General features: G+C 42.0%; 1 protein-coding gene across 2 annotated transcripts in view; it reads right to left on the bottom strand.

Annotated features, from left to right (window-relative positions):
- The window catches only part of TMTC3 (transmembrane and tetratricopeptide repeat containing 3), a 65,672-nt gene that overhangs the window by 4,375 nt on the left and 37,742 nt on the right, over nt 1-23,555 (bottom strand). For both annotated transcript variants that reach the window (XM_018556734.1, XM_018556735.1), the window contains exon 12: nt 16,441-16,610. In XM_018556734.1, coding sequence (XP_018412236.1) covers nt 16,441-16,610 — 170 coding nt within the window. The remainder of the gene's footprint in view (nt 1-16,440; nt 16,611-23,555) is intronic.

The following is a 23,555-nucleotide window of genomic DNA, read 5'->3' as shown; positions in this document are numbered from 1 at the left end:
TATATAATCCTGGTAAGGGCATCCATAAAAGCCGCTGAATAAAGGGGAAAGGGGCGGAGATGTGAACCAACTGCAACAACTCTGAGCTGTATGAAATATTCTTCCAGAAATAAAAAGATATTCTCCAACACTATCTGTAACAAAGCCATAAAAAAAAATGTTTCTTTGATATACACACACACGTCTATATAAATATATTACAGATATAGATTTTTATTGTGCATCACATGTCAGTGACTTAAATATATCTAATATATCTAAAAGCTCATGTTTAATACCCTAAACAAGTATCAAATCCAGTTATATACAAGCCTAAAAAGCCAATAACAACCAAAGAATGTTGGCTTTAGTTCTACTTTAACCTCTTGCCGTCCGCCCGTAGTAGAAAAATGGACGGACGGCACTGCTGCATCTGCGGGTTGCCGTCTCCAGATCTGCAGCAAATATTTTTAAATGGGAGGCTATGGTTCTACTTCAGTTCAAAATAACTACATTTTCAATGCATGCCATCTAAAAAAAATAGAACATTAAGTCCTCTTAGATTCTAAGTGTTCATGGCCAATAAATAATTGTTCCCCAATCTACAAAAATTAAATAGCCTATTCTACTGTACATGTGAACCCTATTTCAACTGTCATGTCAAAGTGACAATCACATATGACCAGTAAAACAAAGTAAGAAATTATTAGGGAATATAAAATGTGTAACAGGTCTTTCTAAAGAAAAATGATTTGAGGGGGGCTGATGTTTAATTAACACTTTAGCAGAATGGGAATGCGGTTTCTATAGTAAAACTGTAACAGGAGAAATCTTGGATTGGAGAATGGAAGGTGGCAATGAGAGGACATGAAAGGACCAAGCTATCTAAAGAACTGAAAGGTTTAAAATGGGGACAAGGGATGTGGCCAGCAGGCCAATTATTATGAGGAGTCTTGTAGGTGATTAGAGGTTTGATGCAATTACAAATAGGGAGCCAGTGCACAGACTGACTAAGGGTGGATTATTAGTGAAGTATTTGATAGGAAAGATAAGTTTGACAGCTACATTTATGATTGACTGAAGCAATGCCAATTTAGTGTTTAATGGTAATCTTATTAGTCGGATGGATTAATAATATAGTAGTTACAGTAGTAAAGTATGTGAAATATGCATTTCAGTAGAAGTTCATGATTCTGATCGAGCTTTGATGTGGGCGTGAAGCAGAACACAAAATTAATCGGCTTGAGGCAGGGGAAAGATAGCTGTATTATTTCATATGCAGAAGTGTTAGTACACACAGACTTTAAAGTGCATTTCCACTTTTACAGTCAAATGTGAGAAACCTCTTTTTATGCTTATGTATTACCATTTACACAGCATACCAAAAATAATTAAAACCAAGTATTTGTTAACTTTTAGCCGTTTCTTTGGATTAGGCCTTTGGCCAGCCTGAAAGCTACTATGCACATTTTTAAAGTAAGTCTTCCCCCAGGATAAAGTGGGCACTGAGTGAGTTTCCCCTCATTGACATACAATGCAAGAAGCCAAACTTCTCAATCTGTAAACCTTCATTAGGAAAAAACACTTTTCAAATCTAGTTTACAGATGAGACCTGCCAGCACAGACCAGGTTAATTATAGTAAACATGAATTCCCCAGCCCCCTCCTTTTTTCAGAAAACAACAAGTAAAATGGCAACAACAATCTTCAATTTTTTTAATGTATGTGAATGGGAACATAGGTGGTATCCCAATTTGGCTGCAACACTGTAAATTAACTTTAAGGTAGACCCCATTAGTGGAGAGAGAAATGCTTATATTAGCCAGCAGAGTGTGATGATGCCACGATAAAGCTGCAGTTTCTGTGTGCAAAAAAAAAAAAAGTGGAGGGGTCAAACTACAGAGTTCGTGGCACTCCTATTTACATTAGCAGCAAATAAAAGTTTGCATGGTAGACAAATAGGACAGCACCACTTATTTATACCATTTATTTTAGTACATTGCCCATCAAAGCAGGTACTTGCTTTTACTTTAAATGAAACCTTAAGTAGGCTATACATTGTTATATTTTTTTTCATTCAACCTGCGGGCTGAAGGAAAAAATTTAAATAACAGACTCCTCCATCCACGCTAAACAGCATGGAGGGAGAAATCTCCTGATGTGATTTTTGTATTTTGGCAGCGGCTGCTGTCAGGATACCCGAACGGTGTTCACAGCTGATTGGCTGCAACCACAGTTCAGCCAAAGATTTAGCAACCAGCTCCTTCGATCGAGGGATGCTGGACAGAAGAGTGCCGACAGGGGAAACTACTGTACCAGCCATGAGCAAAAATCCTAGCTGTGGAGAAGTACAATGGACTTCTCCACAGCAAGCAGGATGTCCTCTCTTCATGTGGCTTGGAACTTTTCTAACAGTCATATAAATGTGTCTTTAATAGTAGGTTACTAAAATGGCAGAAAAATGATGATATGTGTTACTAGTTGCATTCTAATTGCAGGTTCCAGTCTTAAGTGAAAATATTAATACATAGAGCAATTCTGACTTGTGTCAACAGTACCGGTATAAGCTGCAAGTAAAGTACAAATATATGTTTAGGGATTTCCTAACAGATAATAGGTGCACTGAAAATAATCTTACAGTCGCTGGCTTATTTGAAAAGTACTGATCAGTTTGTACTCAAAGCAAATCAAAGAAACAACAAACATTCAGCTCACTAACTGGAAGCACTGGAGAGCATTAGAATGAATAATGTATTTTCAGTGAGCTACATAGACCTAACTTGCTTCCCACACAGTAAGTTAAAGCAGCGTGTGCTACTGAGAGTACAAATGTTACATTCATCTCATTTGAAGAATGAAAATGTAACTACAGGGTTGTCAACAGTAACCAACTGGGCAAGCAGAGGCCAATTTTCTTCAAGAAAGCTTGGTCTTTGTGGACTTAGTGCTCTGTATGGGGAATTACAAAACTGGATTTACCAGTCAGTCAATCTAGGACAGTTAGCAATGTTATGCTATCACTACCTATTTGAGACATCCCCAGAAAATTAACACAGGCCAGATGGCCAAAGTTAAAACTGATCTGACACAGGGTAGATGCAGTTAACAAGTTGGCAGTTGCATAAAAGTAAATGCATGCATGCCTAGTGACCTTATGTAGTTACTAACATACACTAACATACATACCATCAGCTTTTCAGCTTCCATCTACAAGTTTAAAAAGTCACTTGCGTCCCCTCCTTTTGAAGCTTTTATAATGAAAACCGCTTTTGAAGTAGATTTTATTAATCTATTCAGTGCATGGAAACAAGCCATATAAATCCATTATCTTTAAAAGCAAGAAACATTACAATAAATCAAAAGCAATTATGTTAAGACTAATAGTCATCAATTTTTCATGTTTATAAGTAAAAATTCATTACATCTATCCCTAGTTAAAGCCGTAGGATATTGCTTATCAGACAGCATTCAATACTGCCAAATGTGTGTTACTTTTTTCTAACTGGAGAATAAAGCTCAATTTATGAAAGAAAGAAGGGAATCATAGCAAATAAATGTATCCCATAAAAAAAGATTTATGGAATAAAATCAAAAAGGGAAGGGCCAGGTAGATTTTCTGAGCGCTTAGAGGACTAGAAGGCATATTTCACCTTTTGCACTAGACATACGGGATTTTGTAAAGTGGGTCACAATAGTACACCAAGGCTTTCCCGTGGACTTCAGCCATTTTTTAGGGAAATATGAACATCTTCTTTCATGTTAACTGTAAATGTATGCACCAAGCTCTTGTATGCTAAAGTTAAACCTACCAGACAAAAGTATCCTTGCATAAAAATAAAGGGATTGAATGCTACTCGAGTATCTAACTCCTGACAATAATATGCAGAAGTTAATCTCTGTGTACCACATAAGCCCTGTTGTATAGAGGCAGTTATATATGGCAAGACCGTCACAAGAGATGCTGGAATTTCTTGGACTACTTACTTTTATTAGGCTATGCTTAGTGAAGTTAAAGGGCTTCTGTTACACATGTGACTGCACAAGGTGCCTAGATGAGGAGGGGGAACCAAGTGGTGTATAAAGTGCATGTCTCCATATTATGCACATAAACGTAAATTACATATTCATAACAAGTAGTAAAAGAACATGAAAACTTTAGTGCTCTGTGCTGGCAGAGCAGAGTACTGGCCAGATCTCGTCACATGATTCATACGGAACTGTAGTGCTGAGGAAAAGACAGGGCATGTCTGACCAGGTCTGTTAAATGACAGAGTGCAGTAGGTCAAACTCTGGTTCCCACTGGCATGAACAGTCATATTAAGACACCCTGTGCAAATACTCGAACAACAATGTGGAGGAAAGATACAAGTACAGAATCTGTTAGTACAGTGTTTAACTTAAAATAGAACTATGGGGTAATTGTTTTTCCCCATAATTCTCTTTAGGGTCACGGGAAGACATATACTAACCTCCTCCCGTGACCCAAAGCTCAGTATATTGCGGGCTATTGCCCGCGATATACTGGGCGCCGCAGCTGGGACTACTATTGAGATCCACCCAGCAGTGTGAGTGACAGCTGGCTCTGTCAATCTAGAGGCAGAGCCCGCTGTACCTGCCCTCTTCCCCGTTCTTTCCTCCACTCAGCGCTGGAGGATCGGAGAGGACAGTCACCGATCACTGCAGGGAGACTATCGGGAAGTGAGCGGATCGGTGGCATGTTTCTGGCCGATCGATAGAGCCGACTTGTAACAGCTTCTTTGTCACAGGTCGACTAACTAGGAGGATGAATAGAAATCACTCACTCATATTGGTGACTAATAAATCTTAAAAGCTGTGACATGTAGTTACAACAATCAGTGATTGCTATTTTGACCTAGTTGGACAGATTTCTTTTTTCTTTTTACGCGTTGCTTGAAAAGGGTTTAAACATCTGTCAAGATTTGTATTGGTGCCTGTGTTCCCATTACGGAAATTTTTCCTCACTCTGTGTTATAAACATCACAGGATGTTAGGGAAATCTGTATAAAAGTGGAAGAAAAATATTGACAAAGGTTGTAACCTTTCCCCACTCTACCTAAAACAAAAAATAAAAAGGCCCAGAGACATTTTATGATACTTTGGGTAATTTGTTTTTTTCTATAATATTTTCTAAGTTGTAAGACACTAAGAATTTTTTTGCAGGCTGGCTGGTGAATGTGCTGGAAAATGTTTGTGTTTGCACTGTGTAAAGCCCGTCCAAGTGCAGCTTACTTTAAAAGTTAGTTATAAATTGCTGAATGTGGTTCCCATTTGTTTCACTGTTGAATTTGGTATGGGCACACACTGGGGGCTTCAGCTACCATGGTAATGTGCTGGGCTTCTGGTTTATCCCTGTGCCTTTAAGGATGATTGGGCTGTCTCCTAGCAAACCTGCACCCAATTCATCCTTTGCTAAATATGCTCCAACATGGAGGTTGGAACAGATTAGAGTTCAGATCACACTACACAAAGATGCCTTGATGAGGCAGTGTGGCTTCCACATATTTTGCAAAAGTTGTGCTACTAAAACCTCTGTCTTTAATGCAAGCTGTGAAACAGTGCAAGCTTTTTTGCAGGCTAGCTGGTAAGTGTGCTGCAAAATGTTTGTGTTTATATTTTGAAAGTACGTAGTATACAGTTAAGCTACATCATTAGGCCAATAATGCCTCACAGTCAATACCGCTGTCATGGCTTTGGAAACTTACTGCATGACGCAGTTGTAAATACTGGTAATATCTTTGGTCGGGGGTGGATAAATTAATATGGAATTGAGAAGCCAGTCTGTTCAATCCAGAAGCCAGCCGGAATTTAAGGAGTCAGCTGCATTGAGGCAACTCTAAATTTAGGCATCAGCTATAAATTTCAATAAACATTGGCTATCTGGTTCAAGTTCAGGCTTCAGTATAGAAAACCGATCATGCAGTTGTTGAAATTATATTATGAAATCATTACAATACAATTACTCAAGTTGCAAAATACCCAATTGTTTTAAAAGGGCAAGATACTCCAGCTTTGCCATTTCCTTATGCATATAACAACCTAAAAAGAGGCGTGAACTTCCGGTTCCGGCGCCCGATGGAGTAGCGGTGTACGAGAGTGCTCCGTCTCGCCAGTATCCTAACACAACTCAATATCGCTCACACCCGATTCTTTTACCATCCGAAGTACCTGGGATCGATCCGTGGGAGATGGACAAATTTGTATTGCGACCGCAATCGACTAGACGTAACATTCTGCCGCCCGAGACCTCTCCACGTGACTCTCCTGACATGGCGGACCGGAGTGAGCACAGAGACGACATGCAAACAGACACGCAGGGTGAGTCCCCCTCGCAAACAACTGATTCAGGGGTTGACTACCAGGCACTAGCCTCTGCGGTGGCTGCACATCTGAAAGCTGACCTTAACACAATCATAGCTGACTCCATACAGCACCACATGGGCAAATTCAATCAGGCCCTGGAAACACAGGCAGGACGCATCCAAACCGTTGAACAAAGGGTGGGTGATCTGGAGGATCATTTGCGGGACATACAGCTGGCACGGACTGACTCAGACAAACAGGCCAGTTATTTATTGGACAAGGTTGACAACCTTGAAAATCGGCTGAGACGAAATAACCTCCGAATAATAGGTCTCCCGGAATCAATACCCACTGGCGACTTGCATCGCTTCTGCTCACGAGTTATACCGCACGCACTGGGCCTCAAAGCGCCATGCAGAGTGGAAAGAGCACACAGACTTGGCCCACCTCGAGACCAGCAGAAACCGAGACCGGTCATAGTCCGGTACCTTGACTTCGCAGACAGAAGGGAATTACTAATGGCATATCGATCTCAGCAACACTTTGTAGCGGATGGCCATAAACTCCTCATCTTTGCGGATTATTCGGCTATTCTTGCCAAAGAAAAGCCTTCCACGACACCTGCCAGTTGCTTGTGGCCCGCCGCATAAAGTTTAATATGGCATACCCAGCGGTACTTCGGATCTCTACCCCTGACGGTCACCAAAAATCATTCACGTCAGCGCCTGAAGCCCTTACCTATGCCCAGTCACTGCAAGATGCGCCGGTCCACACGCATTCGCCATCCAAGAGCCCGCCGCGCAAAAAGAAGGCTTGAAGTGGTACAGTCTGTGATGCATTACCTGTTTCACTGCCTGGGGCAGTACCTCAGTTGTGTTCCCTGTACATTCTACACATTTCATTCAATGTAGTTGAGACGGAGCAAACTTCCCTCATGATCTATGTTTGGCTTGAGCACGAGACTTCGAGCGTCCTCGATTTGCTTGCTACAACAACTTCAACCAAGCTACACCCGCCTGAGGGAAAAAAGGAAGTCACCTAAAGACATGGATAAGTTTTTGTTGTTTTTTATTTTTCTACCACTGTTGTATTCAGTTCTAGTTCTTATTCCGTCCTGGTTGGACAGTACCCCACGTGTCCTCTTCACCCCTGCATTACGGCGAGCCCAGGGGTCGGGGGTGGGGATTCCTCTCAATATTATGCACTGCACTGCTATGGCCATATACCCTAGATCGCATCTCGGGTCTCACCTCCCTGGGTGCATACGGAGCTCAGGGACATCCGTGCCCACCCATACTTTTAACTGTATTATTGTCCGTCCACGTGACGATCCACTACAACTTCCCAGATGGAAACCACCTTGAAAATAGTCACGTGCAACGTGAAAGGATTGAGAACACCTAACAAACGCACTCAAATATTACGTCATCTTAAAAAACTCAAAACAGATATAGCTCTTCTTCAAGAAACCCACTTACCAGCACAAGACATACAGCGCCTAAGACGCTCTTGGGTGGGAGTTGCTATGGGAGCCCCTGCAAACGGCCGCTCGGCTGGTGTGATCACACTCATTCGGAAATCTCTGCCTTGCTCGGTCTTATCCCACGTTTCAGACACGAACGAGGGCAGATGGTCTTGCACCACAGTTCAATTTGGAGCTACAGCTATGGATATATGGAACATTTATGGTCCCAACACGGATAACAAGCCATTCTTCGCTTCCCTACTTTCCAACCTTTCCCAGCCTTCAAAAGCCTAATACAGGTTAGTTGGAGGAGACTTTAATGCGGTGCCATTCCCTCTGGAGGACAGAACTGGTGCAGTGAGATCTGGCTCGTCACAAAATCGCTCAGCTTCTTTTTACAGAGACAGACCCGTGGGTTCCTTTATCACGAGCAGCGGACTTGAAGACGCCTGGCGTCATCTCCACCCTATAGGGATTTTACACACTTCTCACATGTGCACGGGGTTATGTCCCGTATTGACCTGATCCTTACTTCTCCCAATTTATTACCCAAAATCCAGTCAGCTGTGATTGAGAATATGGTGATCTCTGACCACTCCCCGGTCTCTCTGAAGATTTGTAAGCTAGATTTGCCATCTCTACCTATGACTTGGCGTTTCCCATCTTATTTACTGCAAGACGACACCTTTAAACAAAATGTATCCTTGTGGTGGTATGAGTATGCTGATTGTAATGCACAACATGTTGATGACCCAGTACTGTATTGGGAAGCAGCGAAGGCTGTCCTACGGGGCAGGATCCTAGCATATTCCACCTCTCGTAAGAAACTGACCATGCAGCGATACACTGAGGCATGCAAGATTGCTAGAATGGCCTACTCCACATACAAAGCTCTTCCATCAGGCGATAATAGTAGGCAGTGGGTGCAGGCCAAGCAAAATTGCGATCACTGGCTCAGTCAGTATGATCAGCAGATCAGATCTTATCGAGAGGTGGATTTGTTTAAATTTGGTAACAAGTCCGGCAGGATGCTGGCTAACTTGGCTCGAGGTACACGCCCGACATCGCACATTCTCCATCTGCACGATCAGGAGGGTAATTTACAATCTGACCCAAATGAAATTGCAGATATTTTCTCCAAGTATTATCAAACCCTCTATTCTATTCCAGCATCTGAAATAGACGGTGGTGACTCCTACTTAAGCTCTATACCGTTACCGTCACTAACTGACACTGAATTAGACATGCTAAACGCAGACATCACACTTCAGGAACTTCAGCAGGCGATCAAAGTGTCCTCTCGAGCCAAGGCGCCAGGCCCGGATGGGTTTTCCACTGATTTTTACAAATTATTATTGGATGATGTATCTCCTACAATACTGAAACTGTATAATTATGTCCTCCGCCATCAGCAATACCCCCCCACATTCAACAAAGCTTACATTAGATTACTCCCCAAGCCAGACAAAGACCCTATGAACCCGGGATCATACCGCCCTATATCGTTATTGAACCAAGACGCTAAATACCTCTCCAAAATTATGGCCGATAGACTGGCATCCATACTACCCTCACTTATAGCACCTGCCCAAGCGGGATTTGTAACAGGAAGGTCTGCAGTTATTAACATAAGAAAAGCCATCACGGCGCTGGAACACTGTCGCTTGTCGACGCCTTCTATGCGTTCAGCAGCCCTTTTGGCTCTGAATGCCGAGAAGGCGTTCGACAGCGTTAGTTGGAGATGGCTCCTTCGAGTCCTTCATCACATGGGTTTTGGGGGGGTATTCCTTGGGTATATAGCCACTTTATATTTGTCCCCAACTGCGCAGATATTCACATCCACATTCCTCTCCCCTCCCTTTTCATTACATAGAGGGACGCGTCAGGGTTGCCCGCTATCTCCGTTGCTCTTCAATCTGGCCATCGAACCCCTAGCTAGACTACTTTCCTCCCCAAATATATTTCAGGGACTCCAAATAGGCACTCACACTATCCAAACCCTATTATTTGCTGATGATATTTTACTATTCCTGACTGACCCTGAAACTCAGATCCCTAGAATTTTTGAACATATTAACATATTTGGCAAGTTCTCAGGCCTCAAGATCAATGTTGACAAGAGCGAACTGATGTTCCTCTCGCAGACTGCCATATCCAAAAACTCACAATGGATAACTAAATACCCCCTACAACTACGTAATAGATCGGTCAAATATCTAGGTATTCACTTACCAAAAAACCCACTAGAACTATACACACTTAATTTTACCCCCATCATCCACAAAATTCTTCAGGAAGTACATGCATGGGCCAATCTCCCCTTATCTGTGCTAGGGCGATGCCATTTAATCAAAATGATTAGTTTCCCCCGCCTCCTATATCCACTCCAGACCTTACCTCTTTTGCTCAAACATAAAGACATACAAACGCTCAATAGGGCCTTCAATACCTTTATTTGGAAAAACAAGAAGCCAAGGATTGCGCTAAAAACGCTCCAGAACCCAAGATCTCACCTGGGCGCCAATGTCCCTAACTTACGTTTGTACAATTTGGCATGTCTTGCTAGACATATGAGAGATTGGACCCATGAAACGGAATATTATTCCAACACGAGCCTGGAGCAGAATCTGACGCACCCTTGGTCGCTTGCTGGTACATTACATACTTCCTTCCAGAAGTTACCTAACTATATTAAACAGAATATTCTTATTAGAGATACGGTAATCACCTGGAGGGAGGTAAGAAGATTGAGTAAACTGCCGGGCATAACCACACCCCTAATGCCCCTCCTGTCCACACCTATGTTCCCAGTGGGAAATTCCTCGCCAATCTTTCGCATATGGCATGGTAAAGGCATTAAGACATTACAAGATCTACTAACCCCCCAAGGCACTTGCAGGTCGTTTCAGGACCTTATTGAACATACTCGAGTATCCCCCAAACATTTTCTCCAATATGGCCAAGTCTCCGCCTTCATTAAATCTCAACATAGCCTTCTCATGGGTCCGGTTAGACATTCTCCTTTTTCGGAGACGTTGGCTCACCCTGAGCATAAATTATCGTTATCACACATCTACGCCATCCTCCGTCCACATCCTGATGAGGAATCTCACAAGCTACCGTGTTTTGCCAACAAATGGGCCAAATTATTATCATTATCCCCAGAATCATCTTATGATCTTTTACTTAAAGGTTGGCATGCAGTATGTAAAAATGTATGTAGTGAACAGTGGAGGGAGGTACAGTTTAAACTAATACATAGAGCATACTGTGCGTTCAATTCTGGCCCTCAGCTCCCACATGCGGATGCCTTCAGGCTTGCCCAAAATGCAAGGCCCCGAAACCCAACTTGACTCATCTGTTCTGGACCTGTCCCAACATTAAAAAATTTCTGGGACAACGTCTATCGCTACATGGGGGAAATAGCGGATGTGTCGGGGACATTAACACCGTCTTTCTGCCTATTTCACATTAATCACAGCCCCCAAGGGGACATTCGCACATCGGTTACACAATGGGAGCACTACTGTCTCCTTGCTGCCAAAAAAAATATTCTCATAGCATGGCTTCTTCATACCCCCCCACTGTAGAAGATGTTAAGACCACGTTACATCACCTCATGTTACTTCATAAACTCGATACCAAACAAACTCAACGGGCCACAGGTAGATTTTTCGAAACCTGGACTCCATTCTTACTACATGAACTGACTAAACCCCAATTGCAGGATGTGATGCTGCTATTTCAGCACTCGTCATGGTACCTCCTGGCTAAACTAGATGGGTCCTTAGGTGATCTAGATGTGTTATAATTTTCATATCCTGACAAGGGGAAATCACACCCAAACACAGAAGGAGCAAAAGGCGATGGTATCTGTATCTTTATTGGCATCTCTATTTTTAATTTTTATCTTGGTTAGGAGTTCTCCCGAGTGAAATCCTTGATACTTTTCATTTTCCAATTCTCATTTCACTACCCTCTCCTTTTTTTTCCACTTATCAGCAGATAGATTGGTATTCCCACATATAATATTATCACTGATTGGCTTATTTTGCAGTGCAGTAAAATATAACAAACTATAGCAAAATATAACAAAATACAACAAGCTTTATGGATCTCACAACCCCCGTCTCCCCCCCCCCTCCACCACCAAATCGACATTCTCCTTACATAGCTTTGCAATCTCTCATAATACACGCACGTTCCCGTGTATAACTTATACTTATATTTTCTCTGAGTAATGATTATGGTGGTGCATGGAGGTCAATGTTTTGAAACCAATTGTTCATTGTTTATTAAGAATTTTACTTTCTACCTGTTTTCAAGAAGAAAATAACAGAATATCTTGCATATCTCGTGTGGCCGGCTGGCTACAGGATGAGGATGATGTAATGTACTCCACGATTTGTACTTTGCCGACTGTAATGTATTCTGTAATAATTCCTTATTGGGGTTATAATGTTTTTAAGCTACTTCAAATGCTGAATAAATCCTTTACCATAGATGCTGCTCCCTCCTAATTTTTTCCTTGTCCAAGCTCGTAGATGAATAGCTGCTGGAAACTGCCTTGTGCTTTGCTATCTTGTACACAACAGGTTATTTAGTGAGGCAGAGCTGAGAGAGTTGACACAAGCTGCTCGAAAATATGATGACTAAGTGCTTGGACAAACCTTAAAAAAAAACTTTGCTGGGAAATGTGTATTTGGTTGATTTGGATACATTATTGAAAAAAGTTTTGAGAGTTTAATTCTACTTTAACTAGTGTTCAAATTTTATTAATTAGTCGAAAAAGTGGGGCAACACCTAGTAAATACAAAATCCCTTTAAATAGCGTCTGCCCCACACATGGACTCACCAATTTAAAATAAAAAGGGAGGATTCTCTTGCATGAAAATGCTGCATCTGTGCAGCTATATACTGTATAAAATCCATGAACTGGGAGGAGAACGATACCTCCCTTATCAGTTGGATACATTTTAGGACTGGCATAGATTATCAAACCTAAGTATTTAAAAAAGGTAACCATCCTAATGGATGCAAAAAGCAGGGTACAGGAAATGTCAGCTCATTGATAGGTAATACAGACTTACTCCAACTATTTAATAATCCTGAAAAGTGACCAAAGATCGAAATCGTCATAACATGTTTTAAAGAGCTGCTTGTGTCACCTGAAAATAGAAGATCAGCATATAATGCAATTTAAATAAATAATGAGATAAATATCATTATTGACAAGTGTCACGTTGATTTAAATTTAGGAGACAAACAAGTATTTCTTCCAATTCTTATTTAAAGATTCCGATATAACATTTTTACACATTTTACAAATTTGGGGCCGAAATGAAACTATTCCATCACTGGCCAGAAATAGGTCTACTCAATACTATAAAAAAAAGTCAGATCTAGGCATAATATTGCTCTAGCTCTGGAATCTGGAGGTATTTGTATATTTTAAAAAAAATTGTTGAATATTAGGAAATTTCGTTTTATCAGCTATTAAAGTTGTTTGATTATGATTTATCATTTTAAATTACACTGCAACAAAGTGATTTGCTAACATTTTAGCTATTCATTTTTACCTCTACTGTAAGCAAGGATATGAATATGGATGCACAGTAAATTTCACCTAAATCTGCACAGTCCTGACGTGCTTGATCAGATATAACTCACGTGGGTGCTCATAGTTACTGCATTGCTGAAGTGCTGGTGACTTACTTCTTTTTATCATGAATCTGGATTCTTACCTGGTTTCAATATAGCCACCAGTATTGCCCTAAACATAAAGGATGGTTGTAAATTGAGCAAAAAAGATTCATTTATATTATCCAATAGTGATGGCAAAAGGATGTCTTTTAAGTCATATATTTCTGCTAAGAGTCCCCCCACCCCAGCATTTTTATTATTAGGAAGAGCCTCTAGTGCTCTTTCCAGTCTTCCAAAGATCAAGCAGAATCTAAACAATCTATATCCCCCAACTCCAAAACTGGGAGTGTTACCTGTTCTAAATAATTACCTAGTTGTCCATCTAAATATGCCCTTCTGGAAGCCTATAAGTTTTTGCAAGCAAAACATTAAATCTGTCAAGGCAACCAACACCCCCTAAGCCCCCCACCCCTCAAAAAAAGTTTTTTTTCCATACATCTGTACAATACCATGCTCATTTCCTTATATTTTCTATGTCTTTAACCTTTCCAATGCCACCAACGTAAGAGTTGTGGCAGAACAGATCTGCTTACAGCAGACCAGTCCAGTAACTCTTACATTGGTAAATCCTTCTGCTATAAGCACATGGTTCCATCAGCGGCCATAACCTTATAGCAGAAGGGTCCCCTAGACTCTGCTGCTTAATGAATAGCCTAGATCAGTGGCTGAAAATCCTCGGACTGCAGCCACACATACGAAAATGTGACCGACTCCCTGCAATGTGCCTTGCCCGTCACTGATGTGTGCCCCCAATCAGATCCCCTCCAAAACTTGTCTCCCACTCTCTCCTTCCTGTGTGCCCCTTAATCATCACTGCTCTCCTCCTGATGTATGCACTCTAATAATCAATGTACTTTCCCTCCTGTGTCCCCTCCGATCACTGCTGTTCTTTTCCCTCCTGTGTGCCCTCCAATCACCGCAGCTCTCCCCCTCTTGGGTGCTCTACGAGTTCCACTGCGCTAACCCCATCTCTCACAAAAGAGACATTGAATTTTGGAGGGGACGATACTGTAGGTACACAGCAAGGAGTATCTGATCTGTTAAGGATGGTGAGAGGGGGATCAGCAAACATATCTCTCATGTTTACCAACCCCTTCACTTCCTGAATAAACACAGAAGTTCTTAGAACTATCCATTCCATTTGTGAATGAACACAGACATATTCGGTACTGAGCACTTCAGTGTTCAGAAATAGGTGATTGACAGCAAGGCAGAAGGAGATTAAAGGACTCTATAGACTCAATCTGTTTTTCTATCACAAAACTGAAACATCAGGGGTCCGTTTAGACCAATGAAAATTCACCAAATTCATTTGTTGGGATGCATTTTTCTGCAAAACACTGCACAGGTAGGGTGTGAACAGGGCCCTGTTCACACCTTACATGTCTGGTGGTTTCCAGAAAAATACAGTTCAACAGGTATGGAACAAGTACTTAAAACATATTTAAATTACAGTAATTCATGTTTGTTTATGGCAGCACCTTGTGACAAGGTGCTGCAATCTGTAACCCTCTGTGTTGTGATAAAATGTATACCTGCAGCATTTTATCGCAATGCACACCAACACAGCACACACAGGGCAGTGCGTTTTCATCTTTTCCAGGGAAAGAAAGACACTGGACAAGGCAGTGTCCAAGACTAGGCTCATGTATTCCAAATGATCAGAGGGCTCCAGTGTTGAGTTCTAGCTCAGCAGGGTTTGTATCATCATTCAAGTACCACACTATATGGATCCTTTAAGACCAAAGCCAGAACAGGGACCTTGGTGAGGAGAGGTCTGGACCTGTATAGCATTCTGTGGCTAACTCAACGTGTTGCACATCGTGCTAGGTGAGCATCCCATGCAATCACCCCAGGCTAGTTTCAGCGCACTAAGCAACATTGCAGATCAGCCCCACATCTTCCTTATGGAGGGGATTGGGTATAGCCTGCCAAGGCTTAGCTGGGCAAAAAATGGGTGGCTATGAGTAACTTAGGTGAAACTTGCTAGAAAAAAAATGTGTGCTTTGGTCAGAGCAGAGAGGTAGGGTCCATCATCTAAGGACACAAGCAAAATGCTGAAGCAGGCTGGGAGTGGAAGGGATTATGTCAGGACTGCCAGGAGACTGGATACCTGCCAGTGTCCAGTCACCTACATGTAGCTGCATAACCCTTTACTTCCAAAATTAACTCCCTCTGTTTTGTGATATAGGATCAGGACATTTTGTTTGACAAACATTTGTGGAGCTATCACAGGATGTAAATTACTGATACTTTATTTTTAGTGCCATGTGACAGTTTTTGTAAAACAATACAGACCCAACTGCTGCGACTCTGGTAGTTCTGCCACTGACTCCAAGCTGTAGATGGACTACAAATTCCAGCAATTCAGAATACCATCAGCTATAGGGGACTACAAATCCCAGCAATACATTTTAGAGCAATACAAAATAGTATGACGCTAGATACTCTGTGTACCAGAACTATAGTTCTACCTTCCTCTTTAAAATGTCAACACAGTGTATTTTTGTGTCTAAATTCCAAAGCAGGTAATGTAAGCCCTGCCTACTTTACTTATAATGCATTACAAAAGGACACAGACCTCACTCATCTCCTCCACCCTCCTTACCTTCCCTTGAGCAAAGAAACTTATAACTTTAGAATGTTTCTGGCAAAATCAACAGGTATTTTTTGCACTTCTAAAACAGATATAACAAAAGACTTTTGCTAGTGTATTTAGCAGATCAAAAGGGATGGATTAAATAAAAGTAGTCTATTGTTGGGGTTTAAATACACTTTAATATGCTTTATTACCCATAGGTGTAATCATGCCCTCAAAGAGGTCATATAGTTCAGAACTGACAGCAGTCAAAACAGGGATGAATCTGTTAAAATGGTATCCCTTATTAGAGACAAGCTATTTATAAATTGTAAAAGTAGTAAAACACAAAACTAAAAATAAGTTAAACTGTTTGGATTACTTGAACAGCTTACCTGCTAATATAGGCCTGTTTAAAATCTGGTCTCATGCTGATGGCTTGTCGGTATAACTGATCAGCTTCTTCCAGCCTTGACTCATTTGCACGGATCAAGTTTGCAAGATTTATGTACACGTTCAGATGATTAGGTGCAACACGTGCGGCATACTTCTTTCCCGGTATTACCTTTAATTAAATGACAGTGATACAGTAATAAAAATAAGAAGTATGCCAAAACATTACTGAAGAGAAAAAAAAACTCTCTCTCCTAACAAACTAAGCTTACGCAGCAAGGCACCTCCATCTGTGTCCTGCAGCACACCTGTGCGAGCTGCATCTAAAGCCTTAGGCCATAATAAACATATGCTCCCACTTTTTCTAACAAGCAGACTGCAGTGATTTATGGGCATAAGGCATGTTTTCTTGGTGTTCACAGATATTCAATAATTACTCCCATGGGTACCTTAGAGCATTCTGGTTTTTCATGCCGAATGCTTTGAAAATGGTGTGATCCAAAATATAACAGCCTTAAAGAAAATGGACAAACTCAGAAATCTCAGTGATAATTATTCACCCCTTCACCAAGAAGTAAATACAACAGGTAATGCTAAGGTTGAAAACAAAAGGCAGTGCAAGCATCAGCATAGTGCATAAACTAAAATGTTTTATGTTTCAAACATCAGAATTTATTTGTGAACCCTGCATTAAAAATAATGCAAGGTAAAACAAAGGCATTATAAATAATATATAGCACCAACAGTTTGTGCAGCGCATGCAATAACAATAATCTGTAGGTTTTGTAATAAACAAAAAAACAAACAATTACATTCCATTTTCCCCAGCTTTTTAAGTAATACGATTTTATTAAGATTTTAAGCAAGACCTATAAAACAAATTAAAAGAAACAGGTGAAATATGACTATCTTTGTCAAGTATTACATTGCATACGATAATAAAAGACCCCTCAGGTTAGGAAAAAAGGATCAGTTTTTCTGACTCAATCTGGATGCAAACACAACCCAAATTCACCTGATGAGGGGATAAAAAAAAGAAAAAAAAAAGTTGCAACTGAACAGAAATCTCAAACAATGGCACCAGCCCCCCATGGCTGTGTTTTTGTGACCTGCAAAACCCCTTCCTCCCTTCCTCTTATGCAATGGACATAATGAAAAAAAAAAGGGGGGGGGGGGGTGGAAAGAGAGTGTGAAAAAGATGGAAAGGTAAGGGGAGGGAAGGAGATGGGAAAAAGAGAAAAGGAAGTAGAGGGAGGAGAAGGGATCAGGAGAGCAAAAAGTGGAGGAAAGAAAAGTAAGTTAAGCAGTAGAAGTTGAGTGGATAGGATAAGAAGCCAAGCGATCTAGTTGCAGGAATCAAGAAGACCTGAAGTGATCTGAGTCCATGTACAAAAGCAAGGGAGTCCAAATTTCATTAAATGTTGATTGCCTATCAAGTAGGTGTGCCGTCAGTTGTTCCAAATGCATAATGTGACAGAATTCTCCAATTCCTTCTCTTACAGTAGGAACTCTAGTTGAATTCCAATATCTGGGTTAAATAGAGAAGTAAAGAAACCTTTGGGGAGGGATTACGGGAGGAATCCATTGCATGTTGGTAAATAGTGACATTTTGGTCCCAAAAAGGTGCTATCAATGGACATGCCCACCAGATATGGCATAGAGAACCAATTTGAGAAGTGCAACGCCAGCACAAAGGCGAAGAGGCAGGGAAAATTTGTTGGGGGAGGCTGGGGCAAATGTTTGTATCCCGTTTCCTGTGCTAAACTGGTGATGAATATCTTATGTGTGAAGTTTCTGAGCAAGATTGCGTTCCCAAGCTTTCATTAAGTAGGGGTGTGCAGGAGATTGCAAGGATATCAAAAAGCGATATAGCAAAGAAATGGTATGAGGAGGAGGGGAAAGTGACAGGCAAATGGCCTTAAATGGAGTACCGTATATACTCGAGTATAAGCCGTCCCGAATATAAGCCGAGGTACCTAATTTTACCACAAAAAACTGGGAAAAAGTATTGACTCGAATATAAGCCGAGGGTGGGAAATGAGGCAGCTACTGGTAGATAGATACCAATAAAATTACATGAATATTTATTTAAAAGAAAAATAACCTAGCTCTGTAAGTGGAAAAGGGGGTACAGGGCTACATATCATGTACTACGGATCATTTAACCCATTCATATTAGCAGAGGATAATTGTAAATCTATTGTTCAGTGCATTCTATATGTAGTATATAGTACATGTACATATAGAGTGCCTGCAACAATACGTTTACAATGATCCTCTGCTAACATGAATGGGTTAAATGATCCATAGTTCAGGGCTACATACAGATCATTTAATACATTCATGTTAGTGTAAATGTATTGTCTGCACTGTATTAGCAGTATATACTCTATATGTAGTATATACTGCTAATACAGTGCAGACAATACATATATAATTGCTTAATAAATCTCTCTCCCCCCCCCCAGAGACTGCCAGATGACCCCGCTCGGAGCGCCGCCCACCGGAGCAGCAGTGACGCGACGCTCGGCGAGGTAAGTAAGAAGAAATGACGCTGACTCGAGTAGAAGCCGAGGGGGGCACTTTTCAGCAAAAAAAATGGGCTGAAAATCTCGGCTTATACTCGAGTATATACGGTAAGCGGTCTATGAAGGTTAGTTCGGAAGAGAGGTGAAGGCAGAAGCAAGGGGGTCCAGCCAGGGCTCCAGTTCCATGGAGGAGATCCCAAGGGTTTTGACAAAGCTGCCAAGATCAGCAGGGCAATGGAATATGACCGATTCACCATTCTTTCTGACAAGCAAATGGAAGGGATATCCCCATCGGTAGGAGATATTAAGGTTCTCATAGTAGCCTGGTTAAGGGAAGAAGGGCTCTTCGTGTGGCAAGTGTGTATTAAGAGAGATACGGAAAAATTGCGATCTCTGACCCATCAAAGTCCAGTGTTAATTTTTCTCTGACTTAGAGCATGATTTCCACTTTGTCGAAAGAAATGACTCCTGCGAAGGAAATCGCATTGTTGAGGTATGGAAGGTTTGCAAAAGTCGGTGACACGATGCACCCCGTCTTTCTCAAGAGCATGCGTTACCAGGCGACTCAGGAATGTGTTGAGAATGCCCAGCACTGTATGTTCCAGGTCAGCAGAACCGGTGGCTTTGGGGGTGCCACATTTTCTAATGTTATTTCGTCGGCTCCTGTCTTCTAAGTCAAGGAGCCACATTGTTTGGAGCTGCTGATGTTGTTGTGCTGCTTGTGGAGAGCTTCAAAGCAAGTGAAGAGTGCTTCCATGTAACGCTTTGTGGGCAGGTGAGTAAGAACCCGGCGGAACTCACCCTCTTCCTTATCCTCGTTCGAGGGGGCTGCAATATGTTGGGAGGAAGCAGGGGAGGGGGGTCGTCTGGTTGTGGTATGAGCTGGGTTAAAGAAGGAGGATCAACGCGTGGAGCCGCCATGTTGCCTTCATGGTGTCGGCTGCGTGGTTCTTAAGAACCCCGGAAAAAAGTTTCTTGTGGTTGGGACCCATAATGCTGTGAAGATAGGTGTGGAAATGCACTAAGGGAAGATACCTGGCCCATTTTGCAGGATCTAGTATCTCTATCCTACAGAGCAAACAAGGAAGGTATTTTAGAGGAGGAATGGTGTGGATCAGGGTGTACTGATCCTAATGAGCCACCAGTGCATTCACTGCCTCATCCAGAGTATTTCTGCATCTGGAGACAAACTTGTCTAGGTTGCTGAACCTAGATCCACATTTGGCTTTCACCAGTAGTGATAGAGGTCATAGAACACCTACGGGTGTAGGGACCATTCCCCCAGGTCCAGGCACTGCCAACTGATGAAGTCTGCCTGCCAATAGTCCACACATGGGATGCAAATGGCGAGCAAGGTTGGAACATATAGCTTTACCCAGAAGAGAATTCTTTCTACCTCTCTTGCCATGCAAGACGTCTGGTTCCTGATGATCGATATACACCACTGCCGTGGCATTTTTAAACTGCTGATCAGATTCAGTGTTGCAAAGTCTACCAATCAGCATTCTGGAACTTCAGGGTGATTTGGTTGTCTAGAATCCTTTGAGATCCAAGTCCCCTGCACTGATAAGGTGTCAAGGACTCCTCCCCAACTCAAAAGTCTGGCATTCCTTGTGAGGATTTTTCAACAGATCGGAATAAAAAGACTTCTCCATCATCAGACAAGAATTTCTAAGCTACCAAACCTGGGATGACCTGGTCTTTGTTTTTAGGGGAATTGGTCTGGTTAAGGACTAACCTGACTTGTCCCAGGCTGACAGGATGTTGAGTTGTAGGGGTCTGGAGTTGCAAACAGGACTGTGCATGCAGAAGCGAAGTGTAGGGGGACCCTCGAAGAGAAGAGTCTGAGGCTGGCAGCTGAGAGTTTCAAGCTCATCCTGGGGAAGAAAAAAAATCTGTTTTTTCTAGGATAAGACCCGGATACTTATAGCAATGAGTCCAGTGATGGCTTCTGAAAGTTCAGGACTTAACCAAACCTTCACAAAGTCTGGAGTGTTTAAGACACGTTGCCATCCAGAACTGACACCAACTATTTGGTGACCAGTCAAAGTGTGGAGGATAGGCCATATAGGAGAAAGAACACAAAGGCAGGAGTAACATAGCTCAGGGTACCAGGCCAGGCCCTGAATAATCATAAACCAGCTACTGGTAGCAGAAAAGATTCAGGTGGCCTAAGGTGACCCAGGTCACTGAAGGTAGGCAGCAGAGCAGGGTAAACCGGATGATATCAGTGCTTAGTTCCACAGGAATAACCCCTTCTTTGTAAAACTGATTGAGAGACGGGATATAAAATGGCTCTTAGTGGCCCCAGTAATGTGGTAGCTCCCAGTGCTCAGCCCACACAGCCTACTCACAAAATTGGTCTAAAGAGATAGGGTCGCACATGGGGCTGTGCCACAGTTCTGGAGCCGGAAGGCTCTGTGTCGCTAACACTCAAGTCTGAAAAGCACCACAATGCAGAGCCCAGTGCCCGAAGGTTACACTGCAAGGTTACGACAAGCCCCACAGATTGGCCAGTGGGGTCTGAGTATGGCCTGCAAAGCTACTAGTGAGGAGCTGCCGATCCTCATAGCTGCATATAGAGACTGGCTCAGCATTTTGTAAAGGAATCTGGAGTGCAGAATAAAATAACCTAATTAAAGAGAAAAAAAAATAGCTAACAAAAAAGTTAGCCTTTTCTAAGCAGTAAAGAAAAGACGTCTAGCACACTATCAAAAAAGTGAGGCATGCTGGGTTATACTAGGCTGGCAAATTTTTTTTTTTTGCCACTGTCCAAATCCTCCTGTAGGCACGTGGCGAACCTATATACTCCAAGCATAGTTTAACTGGGAACCGGAATTTGTACATTCCTATGCCATATTCCACAAAGACCTATAATACCTGTGCTATTAATGGACCTCAAGTTTGAGATCCACTGTTTAGATACTAGAAACAATCAGTTAGATAAAAACTGTCCGTGAAAGATTGGCAAGACAACTGCATTCTTTACACTGCACAAATATTCTCTGGGGAGGTAAAAATGTAAACACAGCTATTGGAGAAACAAATCCATGATTAGAGATCTGCGTTTCAATGTAGTCTGTAGCGCTTGAATAAACTAAGCAAGTGGTCATAAGAACACATGCAATATAAAGGCAAGGCTGGCAAATACATGCTAAAGAATAATAGTTAATTATTGATAAATAATGTAACCTGGGATATGGTACAACAATAAGAGTATTAGAAACATAAAATATATGTATCTGTAAGCAATATTTTTATAAATAAATGTCTGTACAAAAAACTTTTATCAGTAATTACAGCAGAACTAGCTTTTTTTCCCCTGATATTACACAACGGCCACATGATTTTGAGGGCCTGACTGTCAGAGCACAGTGAAAACCAGACAAGCATTAGGTGCTAGTTAAAATATTTATTAAGAACAGTGTCCACAGGAGCCAGCAAAAATCATAAACCGGAACAAGCCAAAGTCAGGAGCCAGAGTGGGTAGTCATACAAGCCAGGTCAGGAACACTGAGATCAGCGTTGTCAGGAACAAGCCAGGAACAGGAACCAGAGTAAAATGCCAGCGAGGATCGGGTCATACATAGAATCAGAAAACTCAGAGCAGCAGGAATGCACTAGCAGGTAAGACCATGCAAGGGCAGGGTCAGACTGGACCGAGTGGTTTATATAGTGAGTGGGGTGACATTATCATCAGAGACAGAAAACTCCCATCTGGCTCTCTCTGATGATGCTCTACTGTTTGGCTATAAGAGGGAGCCTGTGAGTAGTGAGCAATGTTAAGGTGCCCATACACTGCTCGATTCTCGTACGAGAATCGCGGGAAATCCCGCGATCGTACGAGAATCGAGCAGTGTGAACGGAGACGTGGGACCGTTTCTACTATACGGTCCCAAGTCTGACGTGCGACCGTTTCTACTATACGGTCGCACGTCTTCCGTCGAACCAGCATGTTCGAAAACCAGCCGGGAATCGTACGATTCTCGGCTGGTTAGAACGGTGCTCGGAAGACAAATGCCGAACGGGCCGGTGTGCGCACGCGCACACTGCCCGTTCAGCATTGCGGTCATCGCATAGTCTTGCGATGATCGAGAGTGCGATCTGCCTGTCCAAGATAGGCAGATCATACGTTTTTTTAATCCCTGTACAACCATCGCAAGACTAAGGTCTTGCGATGGTTGTACAGTGTATGGCCACCTTTACAGAGTCTGCTCAGACAAAGGAGGAATCACAGGTGAGTAAAATGGCAGCCAAGCCAGAATGCTGCAAATCAGTTAAGTCAGGATGGGACCCTGACACAGAACAAAAGTTTAGCAGTTGTGCTTACAGAAGCATCTAAGGGTAAAAATACTTATATTTATGGATCATATAATTAAAGAAAAGTGGTGGTATGAAACTCAAAAATATCAGTTATTTCACATACAGGTGAGAAAATTAAGCGAACCGTTAGTTGCTATATGCAGCTACTGGAACCAGTGTATTCTGCAGGACCGAGCTGTCAGTTTGACAGTTCAGTCCTGCAAAGCGTGGAAATGGCCTGATAATGTGAAGGCAGGAGAGGCTCACACTAACCTTCTGCAGCCTTT

Source organism: Nanorana parkeri, unplaced genomic scaffold, assembly GCF_000935625.1.
Source record: "Nanorana parkeri isolate BGI_ZX_2015 unplaced genomic scaffold, ASM93562v1 scaffold250, whole genome shotgun sequence".
Taxonomy (NCBI): Eukaryota; Metazoa; Chordata; class Amphibia; order Anura; family Dicroglossidae; genus Nanorana; species Nanorana parkeri.
The sequence above is the reverse complement of the archived record's forward strand: the minus strand, read 5'-3'. Positions and strand labels throughout refer to the sequence as shown.